The sequence below is a fragment of the Scatophagus argus genome, chromosome 16, assembly GCF_020382885.2.
Source record: "Scatophagus argus isolate fScaArg1 chromosome 16, fScaArg1.pri, whole genome shotgun sequence".
In the NCBI taxonomy this organism is placed as follows: domain Eukaryota; kingdom Metazoa; phylum Chordata; class Actinopteri; family Scatophagidae; genus Scatophagus; species Scatophagus argus.
In genome coordinates, this window is record NC_058508.1 from 18123134 (window position 1) to 18142671 (window position 19538).

The following is a 19538-nucleotide window of genomic DNA, read 5'->3' on the forward strand; positions in this document are numbered from 1 at the left end:
AATCTGCAACTTATATTTAGTCACTTTTGGATTCTTGGTCCATTTTTTGATAAATTCTGTAACTAACAATGTCATGTTTTGTTCACAAACTCAAGGACAACGCGTTTTTCAGCGGCTCCGATTTGTGCCTCTGATCGGCTTCTCCTCTGTAATAAAGACTCCTGGTATCATAGTATTTAGAGTTGTCCACCATACCAGACTGATGGACGATTTCTCACAAACAAAACACACAATTCAAAAGAGACAGTCATGATATGAACTCACATGACTGTTAAATTGTTCTGACTAGACATTTAAAGAAACAATTTGAGCTGGGAGCACCGAATAGCGAGAAATGTTTCTCTCCCGCTGCACTACTCTATGGATGGACATTAGCTCGATCTGTTGATTCTTTGGACGGACAATTTGCAAAAGTATCTATGAGATAGCTCTCAAAAAACACTTGAATTGTCTATTAAAAGATACACCATTTTGATTTACCTCTCAAACCTCTTTTCTACCATAGAACTGTTTTGTCTGTTGACAAGTTCCATGACAGAGAGGTCTGTGTCTTTAGGACATCAAATACTTACCCTCTGTAGACTTGAAAAAGTTTCTAGTATGTTCATTGTCAGAGGACAGCAGCTGCAGGCGGCTTCGATTCGCTGCAGTTACATTGAATGCAAATGGCACCCCTGAGACACGGGAAGAAGAGCATATTAAAACATTCATAAAAACTTTGGAAGCAAAGTCTCCTCTCAACTATATATTCAGTATGTCCCGAACAATAATTTCTTTACTAATAAATTGCTAAATACGCTACGAGGGAGCAATAGTGTGTGTGATATAAGTGCTGTATTCAGCAATTCTTTTGAAAAGCAATTTTTTCCACCTTTGCATCCAAGCTTATCACAGCTGCTGCTGAACAAATTAAATATGTTTTTTTTTTAAGAAAACACACATGTACACGAGCTTGGTGGGTCAGAACCATTTCAGCAAATCTCATATAAGCTATAATATCCATGTGTCAATATCATGGTCACTGAGTAAAGCATTTCACCTCAGCTTTAAAAAAAACAATCTGACCTAATCTTTAAACAGTCAAGAGCTTTGAAGAAAATGCCTGCCATTTAAACCTTGCCCCCGGACTAAAATAGGCTGAAGTGTGTCCATACTGTAACATTAAACTGCTCTGTTTTATCTGATGAGTGCAGCGAGCTACCAGGAACCCAGTTGTATGGCATTTAGTATGAAGCAATGTATCACCGTGCATTCCTCTGTGTGTTCGAATGTGTGGGAAAGCGTATTTGCCCGGTAAAGGTTGCTCTGCCCTCACTGTGTTCTTCTCTCACTTCTCACCGTTCCCCCCTCCTGTCTTCTCCAGACCAAACTGGCCTTGCAGAAGCAGCTGACCAAGAGCTTGACAACTGGCTTCCTGCCCAGCCCCCTCACCCCACCAACTCTGTGCACAGTGGCAACTAACCCGCTGGCTCTGCGCCACCCAGTGGGCACCACCACCACCTTCATCCAGACCCCCTTCCTGGGCCCTGCACTGTTCCGGCCTGCCCCGGGGCCGCTGCGGGCCACACACACCCCCATCATCTTCTCTCCTTACTAAAGACTTGACCTACTTCCTGTTTGACCTCCACCCTTGACCCTTTACCAAACCACAGGCCCTCCTTTAGTGTGACCCACATGACAAAGGCCACACCCAAACTATGCAGCCCACCTGACTTACGATGGAAAGAGTGCACAAGACCTGATGCTCCGTAGGCCATTCGGCCTGAGAGCTGTTCCTATCATGAAGGCCAAGATCCCCCATCATGCCTTTTTTCTGCTCCCCTCACTATGACCTAAGGAGGAGGACAGGCCTCCAGACAGTGACTGGTGCACAGAGGCCTCTTTTATAGCCATTTCATGGGTCAACGTGGTTTGGTTTATGAATATTATTGTGTAACTTATTAGAGAACAAATATAGACAAGTCTACATGTATGTTTAGTGTGGTTGCCACAAAATAAGGTCCCTTTACTTGATGCTCTTTTAAAACGTTTTTAACTTATTGGTTCGGGGGTTTTTTGAAAGGTGAGAATATCATAGTTCATTAAAGCAGCTGAATCATGAGTCATCCTTCTGTATGGTCAGACAAGCCAGTCTCATTAATCAGTTTTTGACTAACGAGCTTAAAGGATCATCTGGGGTTGATTTCATACTGGATCTGGGAGTTATCGAACAAGTCTCAGCACAAGCACTCCTTGTCAGTGTAAAACATTTGAAGGACAAATGTGAGTCCTCGCTGTGGGCAGTATATGAAGCTGTATGTCCGTGTATTATAACCCTGTTTGCACCATTTTGCATCTCAAACCCTCTCCAAAAAGTTTCCCCTGAGCCCTTAACTTGTATAATTAAAACATTTCTTCCTCTCTTTCTTTCTGAGTCACAGCCACAGTCAGAGCCCTCCAGATTTCCTCTCTTTTTCTGTATCCCCAGCTTTAAGCCCTCATTAAGGTCCAGAAAAGGTCAGCTTGTCAACTTGACTTTGTTTCAATTTGCAAATCTGTCTTCGGAATAATTTTGTCTTTCTTTATTCGCTCCAGTGCATCACTCATGCAAATGCAGCGTGCACATTATGTTCTCGCCAAGCTAGCAGCACGAAAAACATTTTGCAGCTCTGGTTGTCTTACACTGCAAAACGTCATTATTTCTCTCCCCTCATTACTGCTCTTTTTCTTCTCCTTCCTCCTTCACCCTGCTGTCATCACCTCGCTGTTGCTCTTGATTTGTTGTGGCGTTATCTCAGCATGAGATGATGATGATGATGATGATGAGGAGCAGGGAAGCTGACACCCCCCCCCCTCCACACACACACACACACACACACACCCCCACACACACACTCCCCCCCACACCCTCACAATCGCATGTGCACACAATCACACAACAAAATCACAAAGGATAACTTGAAGACTTGATGGGATTTTAGAGCTCAATGAGGAGTTCGGGTGACGGTGGGTGGGGAGGCTGCTCAGCCGGTACTTGATTGACATCCTTGCAGTGTCTGCGCACAGCGTGGGAGGGAACAAAGCACAGTGCCATGGCAACCACAATAAAAGCACCTTAAAACTGATTTACTTACAAAAGCAATGAAAATTATGTTGATATTCACCGTTTTTTGCTCTAGGTGTATGTTTTTACAATCCCATGTCAGTTTCAGTGAGACGTTTGCTTGGAAAAAAACAATAACAACAAAAAAATAAATAAATAAAATAATACAATCAGGTGAGAATGATCACGTTATGGTAAATCCATAACGAAGACAAGTCTCACATTTAAAGCAATACATTCAGTTTATGTTTATGATGTGTTATCAGTGTCTCAATGGCTTTATCTATTCTATACCGTATGCCGTGTAACAGTGTATCACGTACTCCAACACAGCCGAGGGCCAACTCTGAACCGTCGGCGAAGAGCCATTTGAAATGTGGGTTGTCCTGACGGTGCTGCCCTTGATGCTTGATGCTCATGGTCAGTCTCCACATGTTTTCACTCCGGGCTGAGCTGTTTCCATCTATAGCTGCTCCAGTGTGGCGGAAAGGGGTGCTTCAGCGCCATGTGACATTGCTGTTTGGCTTTTTTTAGTGGAGCAGGAGAACTTTTGTGTGACTTCCACTGGGCAAAACAACGTTACGTCAGAGACAAGTGTTTTGGATAAGTGTCACAAGTGCAACATCAACTGTCATATTGCTGTTCATGCTCTGTGTGCCCCCAACCCGCCGCAACACCCAGGATATCTACTAACACTCCCCCCACCCTCCCTGTGCCAAAATGGACTGTTGGCAAGGTCTGATAAGGACTTGGAGTGTACACATCTTTTTGTTAACACTCATAACAAATCATGTTCTCTTAAATTTCAGTAACGGATTAACTCCTATGCATTTCTCATTGTGCAATATGTATAGTTGTCTGTGATGCAGCAGTGCCATCTGTCGTGAAAACCCTGTAACTGCCATCCAGTACTTGTCCCTCTACAAAACCTTCGATCCTACGTACATTTTCATTTCCCCCAAGTCTTTCTGGGTAAGCGAAGCCACCGGGTCTCCCACGCCATACAGATGTGATTCTCCCCAGACGCACTACTCAGTGAACCAGCCAGCCTTTAATCTTCACTGTTTGTTTGTTTGTCTCTATTGCTCAGTGGGAACTCTGACCTAAAGAACTGAAACTTTCTTAAAATAAAGAATCTAGAGGAGGCAAATTATATGTAGAAATCATAGAGTAACTATAGAGATTTTATCAGAGTTGCTATTGTTATCTGTATCATAATGAACTGCTATCATAGAAGAGAGTAGATTGTTACTGTAGGGACAGGAAAAATGCTTTGCTTTCTTTTTATTTTCTTTCCTTGTTTATTTACATGGTTTTACCAACATGTTTTTTTTTAACTTACAAGAGAAAATATTTAAAACAAACCTTTTTTTCGAGTGTGCTTTTTTTTTCTTTATGTTTTTTTGGGTTTTTTTCCTCCTTGTTGACGGTGACTGAACTAATAATGTAATTCAAGGCCTTTTCAGACAATGTCCTAAAGTCACACGAGACAGGCCTTCTCAGGGGTGACAGGTTGAGCAAATGCTAACATGACCATCCATTCAGGGTATCCCTCCATAGCTCTAGAGAGCAGGAAACACTGTACGCGTGGATGGACTGCCAAAAAAAAACAAAAAAAAAAACAACAACAACTTTCAGTGCTGTACCATAGAGAGGACAAGTGATGGATTTTGGAAAATAAAGCTTTTAGAACTTGTAAAAATGGTTTTTGTGATTATGCAAGTGTGTGTGTGTGCCTGCAGCAACATCCCAGAAGGCTTTGATTCAGGTTGATATTCAAACAATAACAATGTGTGTGTGTGTGTGTGTGTGTGTGTGTGGGTGGGGGGTGGGGTGACTCAGGCAGATGATTGCTAATGAATAAACAGCGACAACATGAATGCTCAGATGTAGGAAAATGCCCAAAAATACTCTTGCATGCTTTCTTCGATTGAATTACGTGTGGTGCAGTTGAATCACATGAAGAAAAACAATGAGAATGCTAATGGATAAAAATATCTGTGGCTCCTCTGACCCTCACGGCAACCCGTGGTTACTCATTTTCCAGCCATTTCAGGAAACCCCAGTGACAGCAGGGCTGGTGTTTAGCCGAGGTGCGACTGAGAAGGCAAATGGAAACGACTTAAAGCCACTGCGTCCAAGCTCTGTCGCATCTTTGGCACACAGAGGAGTGGTAGGAGAAAAAAGCTGAGTGGCTGGTGTCGTTTAGAGACGGGCTAATCACCACTGTGGAGACGATTCTCCACAGAAGGCCTGTGGATTGGCTCAGGCTACTGCAGGAGGATTTGGTGCTGAACAGTGAATCCTGCTGTGCGTTTGCCAACACGACTCTGCTGTGTGAGGCTCCCTTCATGTCTAAATAAAACCAAGAGGAGCTTCCTCCTGTGTGATAAACTGTGGGGCCGACCTTTGTCTATTCCACCGGATAATCTTGTCTTGTGCTCACTTAGCTCTGTATTAATTTTCCTGTTTTCTTGTGTATTTGAAGAAAAGCCCCGGGATCATTTATTGATGTTGTCCACTACGCCTCAAGCCATCGTGCCAGCCTGCCCTTTGTGGAAACTGCAGATAAGCACAAACATCAAGTCCTGCACTTCCTGCGGTGCCAATCAAAGGAAAGCTATTGGATCCCTGGCACTTACTAAAGCCGGTTCACCCGGCAGAGGGACATGATGACCTCGCTGAGCTGTGACACCGGTGTAACCGCACTATTGATCCTGCATTTTATCTCACTTCTCTCCAAGGAGGGACTGATGCCCTTAACTCCCATTGTGGTGGTCAGCCACCGCTCCTCAACTCAAAGAGGTCATCCCTTATGAGCATTCAGTGTGTGTGTGTGTGTGTGTGTGTGTGTGTGACTGAAAGCAAATGGGTGATGGTTCAGTTTTTTTTTTTTGATTATTTTCTGTAATGAGGGATATAAAATTATTTATATTTCAAAACATGTACACATACAGTCTGGAGTCTGTGTTTGCCACTGAAAAAACACACGTTTTTGGTGTTTCTTTATAATTGCTGTTGCTTTTAAGTTCATTTTCCAGCTTTACGTTACATATAAGATATATGGAACTGTGCTATTGCTATTAGTGCTATGAAACATGTAGCTCCTAGTGCATATGCTGATTTTATAGAAGATTAAATTGTTTTGGTGTTTCATACCCACAGTACAATTATGTTGTCAATACAAGACAGTTATCAGCTCTGTTGTATTATTCCATAACAGTCCCTACAGGTCACTTTGGTTTTGAGGTGAATTTATTGCATAAGTACATTTTGTATTGCAGCTGTGGAGTTTAATTACTCATTTTACACTGAACATACTTCTTATTGCTCTCTGGTACCCACTGCAGATCAGAATCATTTAGTAAAAACGGCTCCAGCAGAGTCACGAAGACAATACAATAACACCACAACGACTTTTCCAATGAAAATGACTCCGAAGAAGCCAGGCCACCGAGCCATAATGTTGTTGCACTGATGCACTTGAGAGCAAAATGAAAAGCAAAGACAGATGAGAGAAGGGACACCGAGGGTTGCGTTAGCGGAGCAGCGGAATAAATCAGTGTGTTGTTGAGCTTCCACGGTGCCTTTATTTAGTCTTTTATTGGGCTTAAATTGTCTTTTTATTGACTGGTGGGAGACAGTGTGTCAACATGTCCCCCCTGCCTAATGTCACAGGTGTCAAAGCCGTTCACACATACACGCTGAATGCACAAACTAGAAGCAATAACTGAGATCTATTTTTAACTCGGTTCGGAATGCCTTAAACTTGATTTATCCCACATTGAATCACCTTGTGCCTTCAGGACAAACGATCTGACTCAGAGGCTCGTGGGAAGCCAGCACGTGACAACTAACGTTTGACATAAGTGATGGCTTAAGAGCAGCCCGAAAGGAACCTGACAGCACAGAGAATAAAGGTGATTCCGCCATTTAGGCTGCGTGTGTTCACTCCAGTGTGGAAATGTTTGGTTAATCCGGCTTCTTCGTGACGGAGACTGTGAGTTTCCAAGGCTGATGTCTGCTTTCTTGTCACACACAAAGAAAAACAAGAGGAGGATAAAGTGTTATCTCTTTCGCAGGTCACCCGGGAGAGCTGGAGACGCATATTACCGGTAGCGACACGAGGGCATCACCTTGCTGCCCTGCGTCTGTGACCAGCAGGTGTGAGTTTCTCTTTTGGAGGAGGACGAAGGTTCATAAATCACACACAGGCAAGTGACGAATCGATCCCCCACTCTGGCTTCCTCTCGGTGTGCAGCTCACATTTTGTAGTGTAAATCTTCTGTGTTTTTGTTTGTTTGTTTGTTTGTTTTAACGTGGGTGGGTACAGACACAAAGCCATGACACACGCACACGTTGACGACTCGCAGGAGTGTTTCCTTCATTATTAGAAGCTGCCATAACCCAAATATGTGAGCCACTCTGAGTGAAGTAACAGTCCGGAGTCTTTAAAAATAACACGACTGAAATGAGGTGGCACGTGATCGATCCCTGTGGGGGGAAAACTAAGGTGAGTGTAAAATCATTTCGTGGATGTTCCACTCAAGGTTTTCTCATTATCTAGCGTTAACCTCTCCAGTCAGCGTTGCCCGTGTGGAACTAGCAGATCATTTCCTGTGCCCAAACATCTCTGACCTCATCTGACTGCTATTTTCACCTCCACTGCCAGACTGAAGAGCAAGAAAGCAGTTGCAGAATGGCAAACCGATCGATGTTTCAGTAACTCGTTAGGACAATTTCTCCACAAACCTTCTTTAATACCTGAGCACAAAACTGGTTCAGTTTTGTAGGACTGCGTTCATGTTTTTGGTGTCGGTCATCAGCATAAATTATCTCCTAACCTTTCCAATAATGAGCGGCACAGCAGGGGGATCATTTCTCCTCAATATGTTTCTCATGAGTATTTCTCGTTTATTTGTTTTGTATTTGAATTTTGCCGGCTTCCAAAGTCACTGCGTGCTCTCAAGGTAGTTTATTGCGTGACTGTTGACAATTTAAAAAAAACAAAACTGCATGTAAATTTTTTCAGATGGCGAACTTTGTTAACATGCGCGAAGATTCCAGCAAAACATCGTCAAGAACTGTATTACCCAGTAAGAAACAAGAGTGTGCTTAGTGTGCATTATAAATATTGTTTTTTCTTTTTCACTGAGAGGTTTCATGAGGCGTCAACAGTAACAGCCAGAGCATTACACAGAGCAATACCAGGTTACTCCACACGGTGGCGCCCCCCTTTGTTTTACCGCTCAGTACTGCAGGAATCACTCTTGCATCTCTCTTCAGTAATGTGGACGCTGGCGAAGGCTACAAGCCACGAACTCTTTTTTTTTGTCGTTTATTGTTTAATTAAATGTCATAAAATATGCCATGAGACCTGGCTTTATATGGTCTTTACTTGTAAGTAAATGAGCAGTGTGGAAATCCCTCCACTTCGTCTCCTGTCTGCGGCTTTATTTATGTTGGAACTACAGTATGCTACTAGCAGCCGTGGCTAAGCTTCCTTCCAACCCCACGTTACAATATGGGATAACCCACATATGACATGACAATAATATTCTTCTTCTTTAGATGTATTAACAAGAACATTCTTGTTGTGATATACAGATATCCGCTGATGTCTCATTTTAATTTGAAGGTGCTTACCGGAAATGTCCAACCTGACTACCTAATAATCACCGTTAATATCGCTGCATCGTCATTTATTGGTATCAGCACTTTCGGCTCATTATTGGGGTGCGTTTTACAAATAACAACAGTGACATCCGCATTTATAATATTTGTATTAATTAAAAGCTATTTTAATTACGATTTTCTGGTGCAGAACCCGGTTGTACTGCGCTACAAGGGCTCATACATAATCAAGTCCAACATGATTGCAAACTTAATACTTCCGGTTCATACTTTCAAAGTAAACGTACTAACGTACATTCAAGTTCAATACTAAGTTTGGGCATTTTTAAATAAATCATTTTATGTATTGTGCAGGTTTCTTTATTAATACATTTTTATATTTAATCCTCCTTCATGGCCACCAGGCAAACAATTATGTCACAAAACATACCACAACACAAACTGACTAACACAGTTTGTGATTAGGGTTAGGTTTAATTTTAGCTGAATATGAACTTTTTTTGTCATTAAACTCTAATGACAGAACAGGGAATGTAACAAGTAACAGAGACAATTTAGCAAACCTCCTAGTCAAGTCTTAATTCTGAGGGATGTGTTTCTGTGATGCCTTAAAAATATCAAATGGCCAGTAATTTCCAGGATAACATAAAATTAAAGCACAGGTCAGGCACAAAAGAATTCATTTACTTTGTTTATAAAACATGCAAACAGATATCAAGTGAACATTTTATGACTATTAATACATAAAAGCTTGATATTTACCAAAAGAAAGCTGCATGTGTGATATATAGTGTTAACAGACAGGCACAAACATGGATTTTCAGACATCAATAAATCTCCCTTTTTCAGCTGAACAAAGATTAAAAGCTGCTCATATTTTAACTCGTGTTGCAAAGTGAATAAACAATTCAGTGGATGCTAATGAGAACTTTAAGAATTTATTTAATGGCACAACAAAAAAGATATAGCAGCTTCAAGTTCAGCAGTAACTGTAACTGACTATATGTTGGGTCACTGTTGTTTTGCTACATCATTTTACTATGTAGACTGATTTCTGTCTTTCATGTGTCGCAAACAGAAAAAAGTAACACCTGAGCCTGCAGAAACTGACCTTCATCCGAACAACATTTATCTCATATTTAAATTCCTAAATCCTGTATAGAAGGCAATATGTGGTTAAGGAATGTCAATTATTTACTCTACAACATCCAACGGTGAATCTCGGCAAATAACACATATACTGTAACAAACTTCCAGAACCACAAACGCCACAGTAATTGTACGTCATCAAAAATGTATCAATAAAATCCGTACACGCATTTACCCATTACATGTGAAATTCAGTATTTGCATGATGCAGTAATTCGGTAACATGAGAGACTGCTGCCATTCCTGATTCAGTCTGCATATACATCTAGTGTGCATGTAAATAAAATAGTAACCAGTGTAATACATGCATGCTAGGTCGTGAGCACCATGAGTCTGATATTTTAAAACGCTAAGTATGAACTGAGAATAAAATGTTGATTGTCAGTAGTTCAAAAAGTCTGTTATGCAGGTCCAAACAAACAGTGGAACGTGAATGAATAGTTTGAGCATGATCCAATGTTAAAAATTAGGAATGATGAACAAAAACACCTAGCATTCTTCAATTTCTTAGCTGATGTAGCAAAGGATCATCATTTTCACTCAGTCAGAATTGAAGTAGTGAAGGATTTCAGCAACACATCACAGAACTCACTGTAAATAAATATCCATACAATCATACTGCCTTTTCTCTCACCAATGTTTCTCCATCCTCTCCCAAACAACTCTTACTACCTCAAGTCTTCATGATATCATAATTATTCTTCAGCAAAACTAAGTTCCCTTCAACACACCTCTGCTCCCTTTTTCCTCCCTCTTGAACACGACATTAGCGGCCAGTCATTCAGCTGTCTGTCGACCCACTGCCCTTATTCTTATTGCGACTGAGAGGGAAAGTGGACTTGCTCTGTGGCTGGGTCATTTTGCTGGCCAGGTACACAAAGGGTTCAATCAGTGTGCGCCGGTCGACCACCGACACCTCCCACAGACGCACCTTCTCGTTCTTCGCCCAGTTCTGCGCCATGTTAGAGTCAACTCTCCTCTCGTTCTGCCTGTCCAGTTTGTTGCCCAGCACAATGATGGTCACCTGCAGGTTAGTATCATCAGGTCAGCCCCGCATCAGTGTAGAGAAACAACATGCAGATGAATCATTTATACATCTCATTCCAATACATAAGGCATTTGACTTGGAGCAAACTGTTTTGGGTACAGTTATACCTTCATGAAAGCAGCCCCCAAATTAACCTTCCCAAGCATGTTAATGGGTTCATCACCTCTTTCTTGTCTCTGTGACGGTCGATTTCCTTTTTAAGGGCCTCCATCCGCTTAAAGGACTCTCTACTGTCAATGCTGTAGACAAGTACAAAGCCATCGGCAAAAGTGTAGTAATGTCGAGGAAACTCCATCCCATCCCGGAGTCCACGCGTGTCGTAGAAGCGCACCTGCTCTCGTGTGCCACGGTCAGTTTCTATCGAACCAATGTAGATATCCTCCAGGGTCTCCATGGGCTCTGAGCCTAAGAGAGAAGAAACAAAGACAGGCACATGCAGCGTCATACATTGCACAAGTATTAAAACCACTGCTTAATACAATGTAACTGAGTATTTTTACTGCTTATCAATACAAGTCTCATTAAATATGCCTGAATGTCTCAGTCTATTCAAAAGAATGAATGGACAGTATGTAATGCCTGTAATCACACAGAGAATAACCAACACTCTTGACAATCAACAACTATATGTACAGGGCAGGTAAACAGTGTTATTAACTCATGGAAGTCATTCAATCAAAGTATAGAAAACAGCATTAATATACGTCAAAAGGCATACCTGCAACATGATTGGCATAAAGCAGTTGTTCCAGCACAGCAGTTTTACCAACTGTAGCCTGGCCACACACAACCACTTTACAGCTTTTGCCCATCACTCACTCTGAGGTCAGAAAATCTGTTTGGGGAGAAATCACATCGGTGTTACAGTTACAGTGTCAGCGCCTAGCGTAGCATTGCACTAACACTGAACATAACACTGTACTAAACACAACTGCGTTTTTGGGGGAGCCACGTCGTTGAAATTGTATTGTTATAAACAGTTAGTAACTTAGAAGGTAAAAGAACGTTTAAAAATGTGCGATTTCGTGCTGAAAGATTACGGTAACGTTATGTCGCTCATGCAAGCATAAGCACAGTCTGAAAGACATTACTGAGTTAAACATTAGCTTAGCATTAGCTTTCGATATAGAGCTTGGATATCACATATCACGTAGATAATATTGTCTGAAACTGACAAACATGGCTAAAACCCGTGCCTTCAATAGTACACACATTTATACTGGCTACCTTCGGGAAGATAAGTCTTAACTGTGCGATTAATTTTGACTTGCAGACAAACAGCTTATCTTACCTAACGGACTACTTCCTGTTTACAGTGGACGTAACTACTGCAGTATGTGGCCCCGCCCCTCCTCATTGACGGCAAAATGGCGACGGAGAACTGCGATATGGACCCTGACATGGAACTGCTAAGTGACGAGGAATTAGAAAGGTATTGCGAATTAAGGGTCTGTTGTCAGTGCCTGAAATACATGTCTAAAGAAGTCCCATACGGACACTGGTCCTCAAAACAATTGCCATGTTGATTTTCTCATCGCTCCACGAACGTTAAGTAGCGCGCTGTCGCTAACTGTTTAGCTACCGTTAGCTCTCTCCTGCGCTGGATATCTAGGTTGCATCCCGGCACGTTGTTATATATAAATATATATATATGTACATTTGTCGTTGCCTGTCGAGTGTTAAAGTTGATCGGGCCCGTAGCACTGCTTTCACATTGCTGCGGTGCTCTAAGTATAATACTAGCTAGCAAAGTAGTTAATGACCACGTTCATTCACTGTGTGGTCGTGATGTAAAACATGAAAGGCTTCCAAAAAAAGTAATGGCAGTGGCCTACAGCATGGTGTCATATGTTCCTGGCTCTGCTCCCTCTCTGCTTCACAAAATAGCTACGTGTTTGATTGGAGTAGGCACTTCTGCCTTGCTGGTTTCCCTCTTTCTATGTTTAGCTAACTCAGGCCAGCAAGCTCTCTGATGCACACTGTCATTGACAACCCAGGACCTGCTCGCCTTACACGTGATTATGAATGGAGGTGCTCAGACTTAAGAGTCTTCTAAAAAAACAATGTAAAGAAAGTATTCTGTGAAACACAACCAGCCAGTTTAGCCCCAGATAGTTGTATACTCATGTTCTCTCCATAACTTTATTAACCTGAGTCTTGTCTAGTAAATTTGCCTTTAACCTTTTTTCTGTCTTACTGACTGTTTTTACACAGGGAAGCGGAGGGCTTCAAAGAGCAAGGCAATGCCTTTTATATCAAGAAGGATTACGCAGAAGCATTCAATTATTACACTAAGGCCATTGGTAAATATCCCTAAATAATTTGTATCACTCTTTGTGTTAGTCACCCAGATGATGCTGATGTCTTGTGTGGGTAAGAAATAAAGTTTGAATTCTGTGCTTGTGTTTGAGACCCCGTCAGCTCATCCTCAACACTCCACACCTTTGTAAAGTTTGTTTTTGTGATGTGCTTATTTAGTCATTAGTCTAAATAGTGTTATCTTTTGTGTTGCATAAGGTGCTGTAGCTCAGGTTTTATCATACAGTCTCATGTTGTATAATGACCATTAAATTAATCTTGAATCTTGAATCGTTTGCAGACATGTGTCCGAAGAATGCAAGTTACTATGGAAACCGGGCAGCCACACTAATGATGCTGTGTCGGTACAGAGAGGCTTTAGAGGATTCCCAGCAAGCAGTACGACTAGATAACTCCTTCATGAAGGTATGTTGTGGGGAAACAAACAGTTAAATTCTGTCAAAGGGAAGATTATACACATTCCTTGTGTCTACCTCTTCTACTGATGCTTTGCTAAATGATTTCCTAAATTTTAAAAAACTTAAATGCTGTGTGTTGCTGTGGACAGTGTGCTGAGTGTAGCAGTGATGTGAGTAAAAAACACAAGTAATACTTACTTGGCTCCTGCATACATAAGTTACAGCACATAACTGTAGTAGGTCAGTGAATAATCAGTTGTTGCTACATGGTCACTAGCATTATGATTTTGCAGAAGGGATAAAAAGATGCATCGCAAAGAAGTTAAGTTAGAGCTAGCTGTGTATGTTTTTTAAACACAGTGCCCAAATGACTTCAGCATAAGTGATTACTGAGGGACCTTTTCATTTCAGTTTCTGAACTGTAAGTCTCTTACGCACAGGGCCATCTGCGAGAGGGCAAGTGCCACCTGTCCCTTGGCAATGCTATGGCTGCCAGCCGCTGTTTCCAGAGGGTTCTGGAGCTGGAGCCTGACAATAGCCAGGCTCAGCAGGAGGTGAGTCAGCCTCTGTTTGACAGAGCATGATCTGACAACTTGGACATGATTATCACCTATCAGATAAGCTTTGGCCAAACTAGTGCAAATAAAGTATCAGTCTGATACTGAGCGGTTTAAGAGGAGATTAGCTAGAATTACTTTTAATTCTCAATGAGAAAGCCAAGAGGCAAGTTGTAGGTTTTCACATTAGTTCTTTTGTTTACTTTGATGTGAATTTTACAAGCACTTGACAGAGAAGTAGCTGAGAAGAGAGGCCAGTGGTATCTGTAAAGCAATTAACTCACTACTATTCTTCTTCTTCTTCTTCTTCTTTTACGTTGCCACTGAATACCACAAATTCCTTTGTCAGCTGAAGAATTCAGAATCCATCCTTGAATACGAGAGAATGGCTGAGATTGGATTTGAGAAGAGAGACTACAGAATGGTAAACTCCAGTGTCACTTCATTTTGTCAGTTGCATGCCAGTTGTTACAGATATATCAAGCGACGCAGATTGCAAGTATGCTGTGGTTGTTTTTTTAGGTTGTTTTTTGCATGGACCGTGCCTTGGAGCCTGCCTCAGCCTGTCACAGGTTCAAGATACTGAAGGCAGAGTGCTTAGCCCTGCTGGGACGCTACCCTGAAGCTCAGTCTGTAGCCAAGTAAGACAACATCATTGGAAAATACTATGCTTCACTCACTTATTTCTTTGACATTATTGGAATTTGTCACAGTTGGCACAGAACGAAAGCAGAGCAAGATGCAGAATGGTACATGTGCGATACCAACTCGAAACAGTATTCATAGTCACATGGTAAAGTACTTATCCATCGGGCACAACAGAAGGCTTACATTCCTGGCTTGAAAGTAGTAATGACAAATGTGCAAAAGTCAGATGCAACTATGGAGCCAGAATAATTAATTAAATGTTAGGCTGACTGCACCAGTTTCGCTGTGATTTTTTTAAGCTGACTCATCTTTGGTGAGCACAAGTCCCAGACTACTTAAATGCATTGGCTTTAACATCTGATGCTTTCAAAAACTTTATGCTGAAATTTGTGTTTTTATGTTTCTCAACAGTTTCAAAAATCTTGATCTTTAATTTGCATTTACATGCCACGTGCCTGAAATTGATCATCTCATCGTGTTAATTTGACAGTGAGGATTCTTTGGGTTGTGCCTTCACGGACTGTGTGGAACTTTCTCTGTTTTCACACTGGGGAAAGTCGCTCTTATGACTTATAGCAAGGAATGAGTAACTTTGGCTGGTACTCTCCTTTAATTCTGGATATTTCTATTACCACACTTGTGATCAGTTGCTGCATGATGTCATCACTGCAGGGAAGCACAGATTCCTGTGGGTTTTAGATGTGAACTAAACCTTTAAAGACGATTGCCTAAAATGCCAAATAATATGTGCCTTTTTTGGTTTCTTTTTGTGTGTTTTCTGTTTGCATTAATCAGAATTATTTGTTCTCATTTAGTGATATCCTGCGAATGGACCCAACTAATGCAGATGCACTGTACGTGCGTGGACTTTGTCTATATTATGAGGACTGCATTGACAAGGCTGTCCAGTTCTTTGTCCAGGCCCTGCGTATGGCTCCTGACCATGAGAAGGCTCGTCTTGCATGCAGAGTGAGTAATTCAGCAGATGACGTGTTTTTTAAATCAAATAAAAAAATCTTTGTCTGTTTTGGAGCGTTTTTCTTTAAACACGGTGGTTAACTTTGCAAATTTAAGAAAATACAACATTGGTTGGTGTTTTCTCAACCGTTTTAGGTCTAATTGCCATTTGACATTGCTGTTAAGGTAGCCCAGAGTTACGTTTGAGTTTTTTCTGTGTATTGTCTTCCCAGAATGCCAAAGCACTAAAAGCCAAGAAGGAGGAGGGGAACAAGGCGTTCAAGGAGGGAAACTATGAGGCAGCCTTTGAGCTGTACTCTGAGGCACTAACAATAGACCCCAACAACATCAAGACTAATGCCAAGCTGTACTGTAACAGGGCCACCGTTGGATCTAAGGTGAGGAACATCCAAAGCAGACACCACTGATTGCATCAATATCTCACTAGTTAATTTGGGTGGTCAGCTGTTAAATGAACTAAAATGTCTTTGGCAGCTATTTATGAAAAGCTGCTGGGAGATAATCTGTTGCTCCATGAGTATCCAAGCTGGCATACTTGTACACATTTTAAATTTTTGGCAGCAGGTACTTGAATATTGCAAAGTATAGCAACTCTGACAAAATACAGAAAAGGAAAGACAACAGGCAACAGTGACTTGTGTTCACCTGATGCATTCTTGAGAATGGTAGATGAATCCTCGGCTTGTTGCAGTCATACGTTGATATAATCACTACAAGTCATCACACTTGTATTACACACACACTCATTTAGATATTTCATATGTTAGCACAGGCACAGAGTTTGAAAAGTTCTCATTAGATTCCCTTTGACAGAATATAGTAAAAAGTTTTGGTATCTTGCTATTTTGTACTTTTTTCCCGTCGCTTCAGGTCCGCTACTCTTCTTCCTCTGTGTCTGTCTCACATGGTCATGTGGTCTTTTTTTCCTTTTTCTTTGAAAGCTGAAGAAACTAGAACAGGCCGTTGAAGACTGTACGAAGGCCATTAAACTGGATGAGACCTACATCAAGGCCTATTTACGGAGAGCACAGTGGTACGTTCAGGTTTTCTAACTTGCTTGTAATATCAGGGTGAATATGGAAACGGAGTATAACAAATTGACGATATGCAGTCTGATCTCGGGCAACATGATTGTACAAAGAATCTTACATGAGTTGTTTACAAATGATTGCAGTCTGTTTTTATTTATACTTTACTCGGTATCCCACATTTTTTGGAATCCTGGTTGTATATTGTATTTTATTTACATATATGGACAAACAGGAGGCAGTAATGTTATCATTATCTGAAATATTTTATGTGTTGTATGAACTGGTTCGAGAAGCAATAACAGACTTGTGCGTACTCTGCTGCAGCTACATGGACACAGAGCAGTATGAAGAGGCCGTGCGAGACTATGAGAAGGTTTACCAGACAGAGAAGACAAAAGGTGAGTATCGAACTCCACAGCTTTCAGCATATTTCATCCATGTTTTGCTTAATTGTTTATCTCAACCTTTTTGTCTTTTTTTGTGCTCTAGAACACAAGCACCTCCTGAAAAATGCCCAGCTGGAGTTGAAGAAAAGCAAGCGGAAAGATTACTACAAAGTGCTTGGGGTGGATAAGAACGCCACAGAAGACGAGATCAAGAAAGCTTACCGCAAACGGGCGCTTTTACATCACCCAGGTGCTTAACTGAACAGAAACTTTCCCCTAAAAATAAAATAATCATTATGCAGTTCTACATAACCAAGCGTGTGTAGAGGTGGCCTGAATAAGTTGGTGTTTTGTTCCGTCTCTTCAGACCGTCACAGCGGAGCTAGTCCTGAGGTGCAGAAGGAAGAGGAGAAGAAGTTCAAGGAGGTGGGCGAGGCTTTCAGCGTGCTTTCAGACGCAAAGAAAAAGTTACGGTACGACAGCGGTCAGGATCTGGAGGATGACGGCATGAACATGGGAGGTCAGCACCTGGGCAAGCATTGGGGTGGGAGGTCTCAAGGATGGACAGATCGAAGTACAAGTACAATGTCAATGAGCAACCTTTTGGATCACCAAACAGCTGTTGTTTTTATGATGAGTGTGTGGCTGTGCTGATATTTGTTCTTTTTCTCCCTACCAGATTTTGATGCCAACAACATTTTCAAGGCATTTTTTGGCGGCCCGGGAGGTTTCAGTTTTGAAGGTAACTTTATGTACTGTTTGTATGTAAAAAGATGTGAGAAATCATTCTAATACCCTCAGTTATTGACATGTTTGCTGTTTGTTTCAGCATCTGGACCAGGAAATTTCTTCTTCCAGTTTGGCTAATTGGAGGATCCGTCTACCTAAACATTTACTACATCAGGACTTTTCAACAATGTCAACCCCGTCAACCCACCATCCATATTTAATGACTGACTACAAGTCATATTTTTGTCTATGCCATTGACTGAATGAATGCAACCCAATGACCACATGCAACCAATGATTTAAAGCCTGTAGGGCGATGACACTAAGGCGGCTCAGACTGAGTTGATAGTGTTTTGGATTTGGTTTTCTTCCTTCCAGAATGAAATAAACTTTATAGTCTGTAATAGCTAACAACCCTGGTTGAAATGTTCTCTCAATTTCTGGAGACAGGAGAGATTGTGCAGCTATTGAATCAGAGCTTTTAGGGAACACTGCAGGAAGTGACATCGTGAGGAAACTCTTTGAGATGCAACTAAGCATTGAGCAAGCTATTATTTGCCTCCTCTCAACTTACTGCTGAGCGAGTATTCTCTGATTGAAAGTTAATAACTTGCTTAACGATTTTGGGAGAAAGTCAGTGAGCAAGCGGCACCTCCCCCCCTTTTGATAATCTGTCAGACAGACAGTCGGCTGCTACAAATTCGCACTGAAAACTGCCTCCTTGTCATAAGCCAACAGAATCACTTGAGCATTTTTTCTTTAAATTCACAACATCTGGAGCCTAAACCTACACATACAGTGCAGCTGAAGCACACTTGAAACATGGCAGTGGAGACAGCTGTGCTGGTTTTGTTGCCAGCAAAGCCCCCCCTCTTTTGTCACAAGTTTTATGTTTGATGTTGCCATTCACAGATTGCTGCATTGTACCTTTTACTGGAATGTAAAGTGTTGTGATGATAGTTGATTATGTTTTTCCATTTTTTTATTTTGATATGTATATTTATTGTACATTTGCTGTCTGATAGAACCGTCTGTGTGAGATGAGGACACTTTTCTGTTATGTAAAAGTGTAAAAGTCGCACAGATTGTGAGCATCTCTAAACACAAAATTCAGGAAGATACTTGTTTTGCTTGATCTGCATGAAATAGAGTGTGCTCTAGGTGTTCTTTGACTGTGATGCAAGCTGTCTAACTTAACTCAATGCACCAGATAAGCATAAGAATAGGGCAGATATGTGTTTGCCAGTGTCAGTGAACCAGGCTCTGTGTGATGCTGGAAACCTGGTAATGTTCAGTTACTTCCTGACGGCGTGCTCTTGTTGCACTTCATGAAGCGAAAAGAAAAGCCTCCTCATCTTTGCTCTCATTATTTTTGCCCTTTTGGTGAAGCCATCCTCTCTCTTACCCTTGAAAAGTACCAGCCAAGTCAATAAAGTTGGCCTCCTCTGGGTTTAGTGTTTATTTTCCTCAGTTTTAGTGCCATAGTGCTAGTGCTAATCATTCTATATATATTAATGATGTTTCACAGTAAGGTTTTTATAAACAATAAATACATGGTAAGAATGAAGATGATTTTCTT

General features: G+C 41.4%; 3 protein-coding genes across 9 annotated transcripts in view; 2 read left to right on the forward strand and 1 right to left on the reverse strand.

Annotated features, from left to right (window-relative positions):
- znf385c (zinc finger protein 385C) overlaps nucleotides 1-4784 on the forward strand; it is a 131316-nt gene extending 126532 nt beyond the window's left edge. For all 5 annotated transcript variants that reach the window (XM_046414394.1, XM_046414393.1, XM_046414396.1 and 2 more), the window contains one exon: nucleotides 1364-4784. In XM_046414394.1, coding sequence (XP_046270350.1) covers nucleotides 1364-1597 — 234 coding nt within the window. In that variant the 3' untranslated portion in view covers nucleotides 1598-4784. The remainder of the gene's footprint in view (nucleotides 1-1363) is intronic.
- A 4595-nt stretch (nucleotides 4785-9379) lies between these two features.
- Nucleotides 9380-12339, reverse strand: nkiras2 (NFKB inhibitor interacting Ras-like 2). Of its 3 annotated transcripts, none has more exons than XM_046416417.1 (4): nucleotides 12205-12339; nucleotides 11632-11748; nucleotides 11077-11318; nucleotides 9380-10889 (listed from the first exon to the last, which is right to left on the reverse strand). In XM_046416417.1, the coding sequence occupies exons 2-4, from the start codon at nucleotides 11723-11725 to the stop codon at nucleotides 10647-10649; spliced, it is 579 nt and encodes a 192-aa protein (XP_046272373.1). In that variant the 5' UTR covers nucleotides 11726-11748; nucleotides 12205-12339; the 3' UTR covers nucleotides 9380-10646. The 3 variants fall into 3 exon arrangements, with proteins under 3 accessions (XP_046272373.1, XP_046272375.1, XP_046272374.1); XM_046416419.1 differs by having other exon boundaries at nucleotides 12141-12213; XM_046416418.1 differs by having other exon boundaries at nucleotides 12126-12213.
- On the forward strand, nucleotides 12212-19409 carry dnajc7 (DnaJ (Hsp40) homolog, subfamily C, member 7). The gene is made up of 14 exons (XM_046416415.1): nucleotides 12212-12345; nucleotides 13128-13216; nucleotides 13513-13637; nucleotides 14071-14184; nucleotides 14537-14611; nucleotides 14710-14828; nucleotides 15651-15804; nucleotides 16026-16190; nucleotides 16755-16846; nucleotides 17169-17242; nucleotides 17334-17480; nucleotides 17598-17750; nucleotides 17910-17972; nucleotides 18060-19409. Exons 1-14 carry the CDS (start codon nucleotides 12281-12283, stop codon nucleotides 18095-18097), a joined length of 1473 nt encoding a protein of 490 aa, XP_046272371.1. The 5' UTR covers nucleotides 12212-12280; the 3' UTR covers nucleotides 18098-19409.
- The last annotated feature ends 129 nt before the right edge of the window (nucleotides 19410-19538 follow it).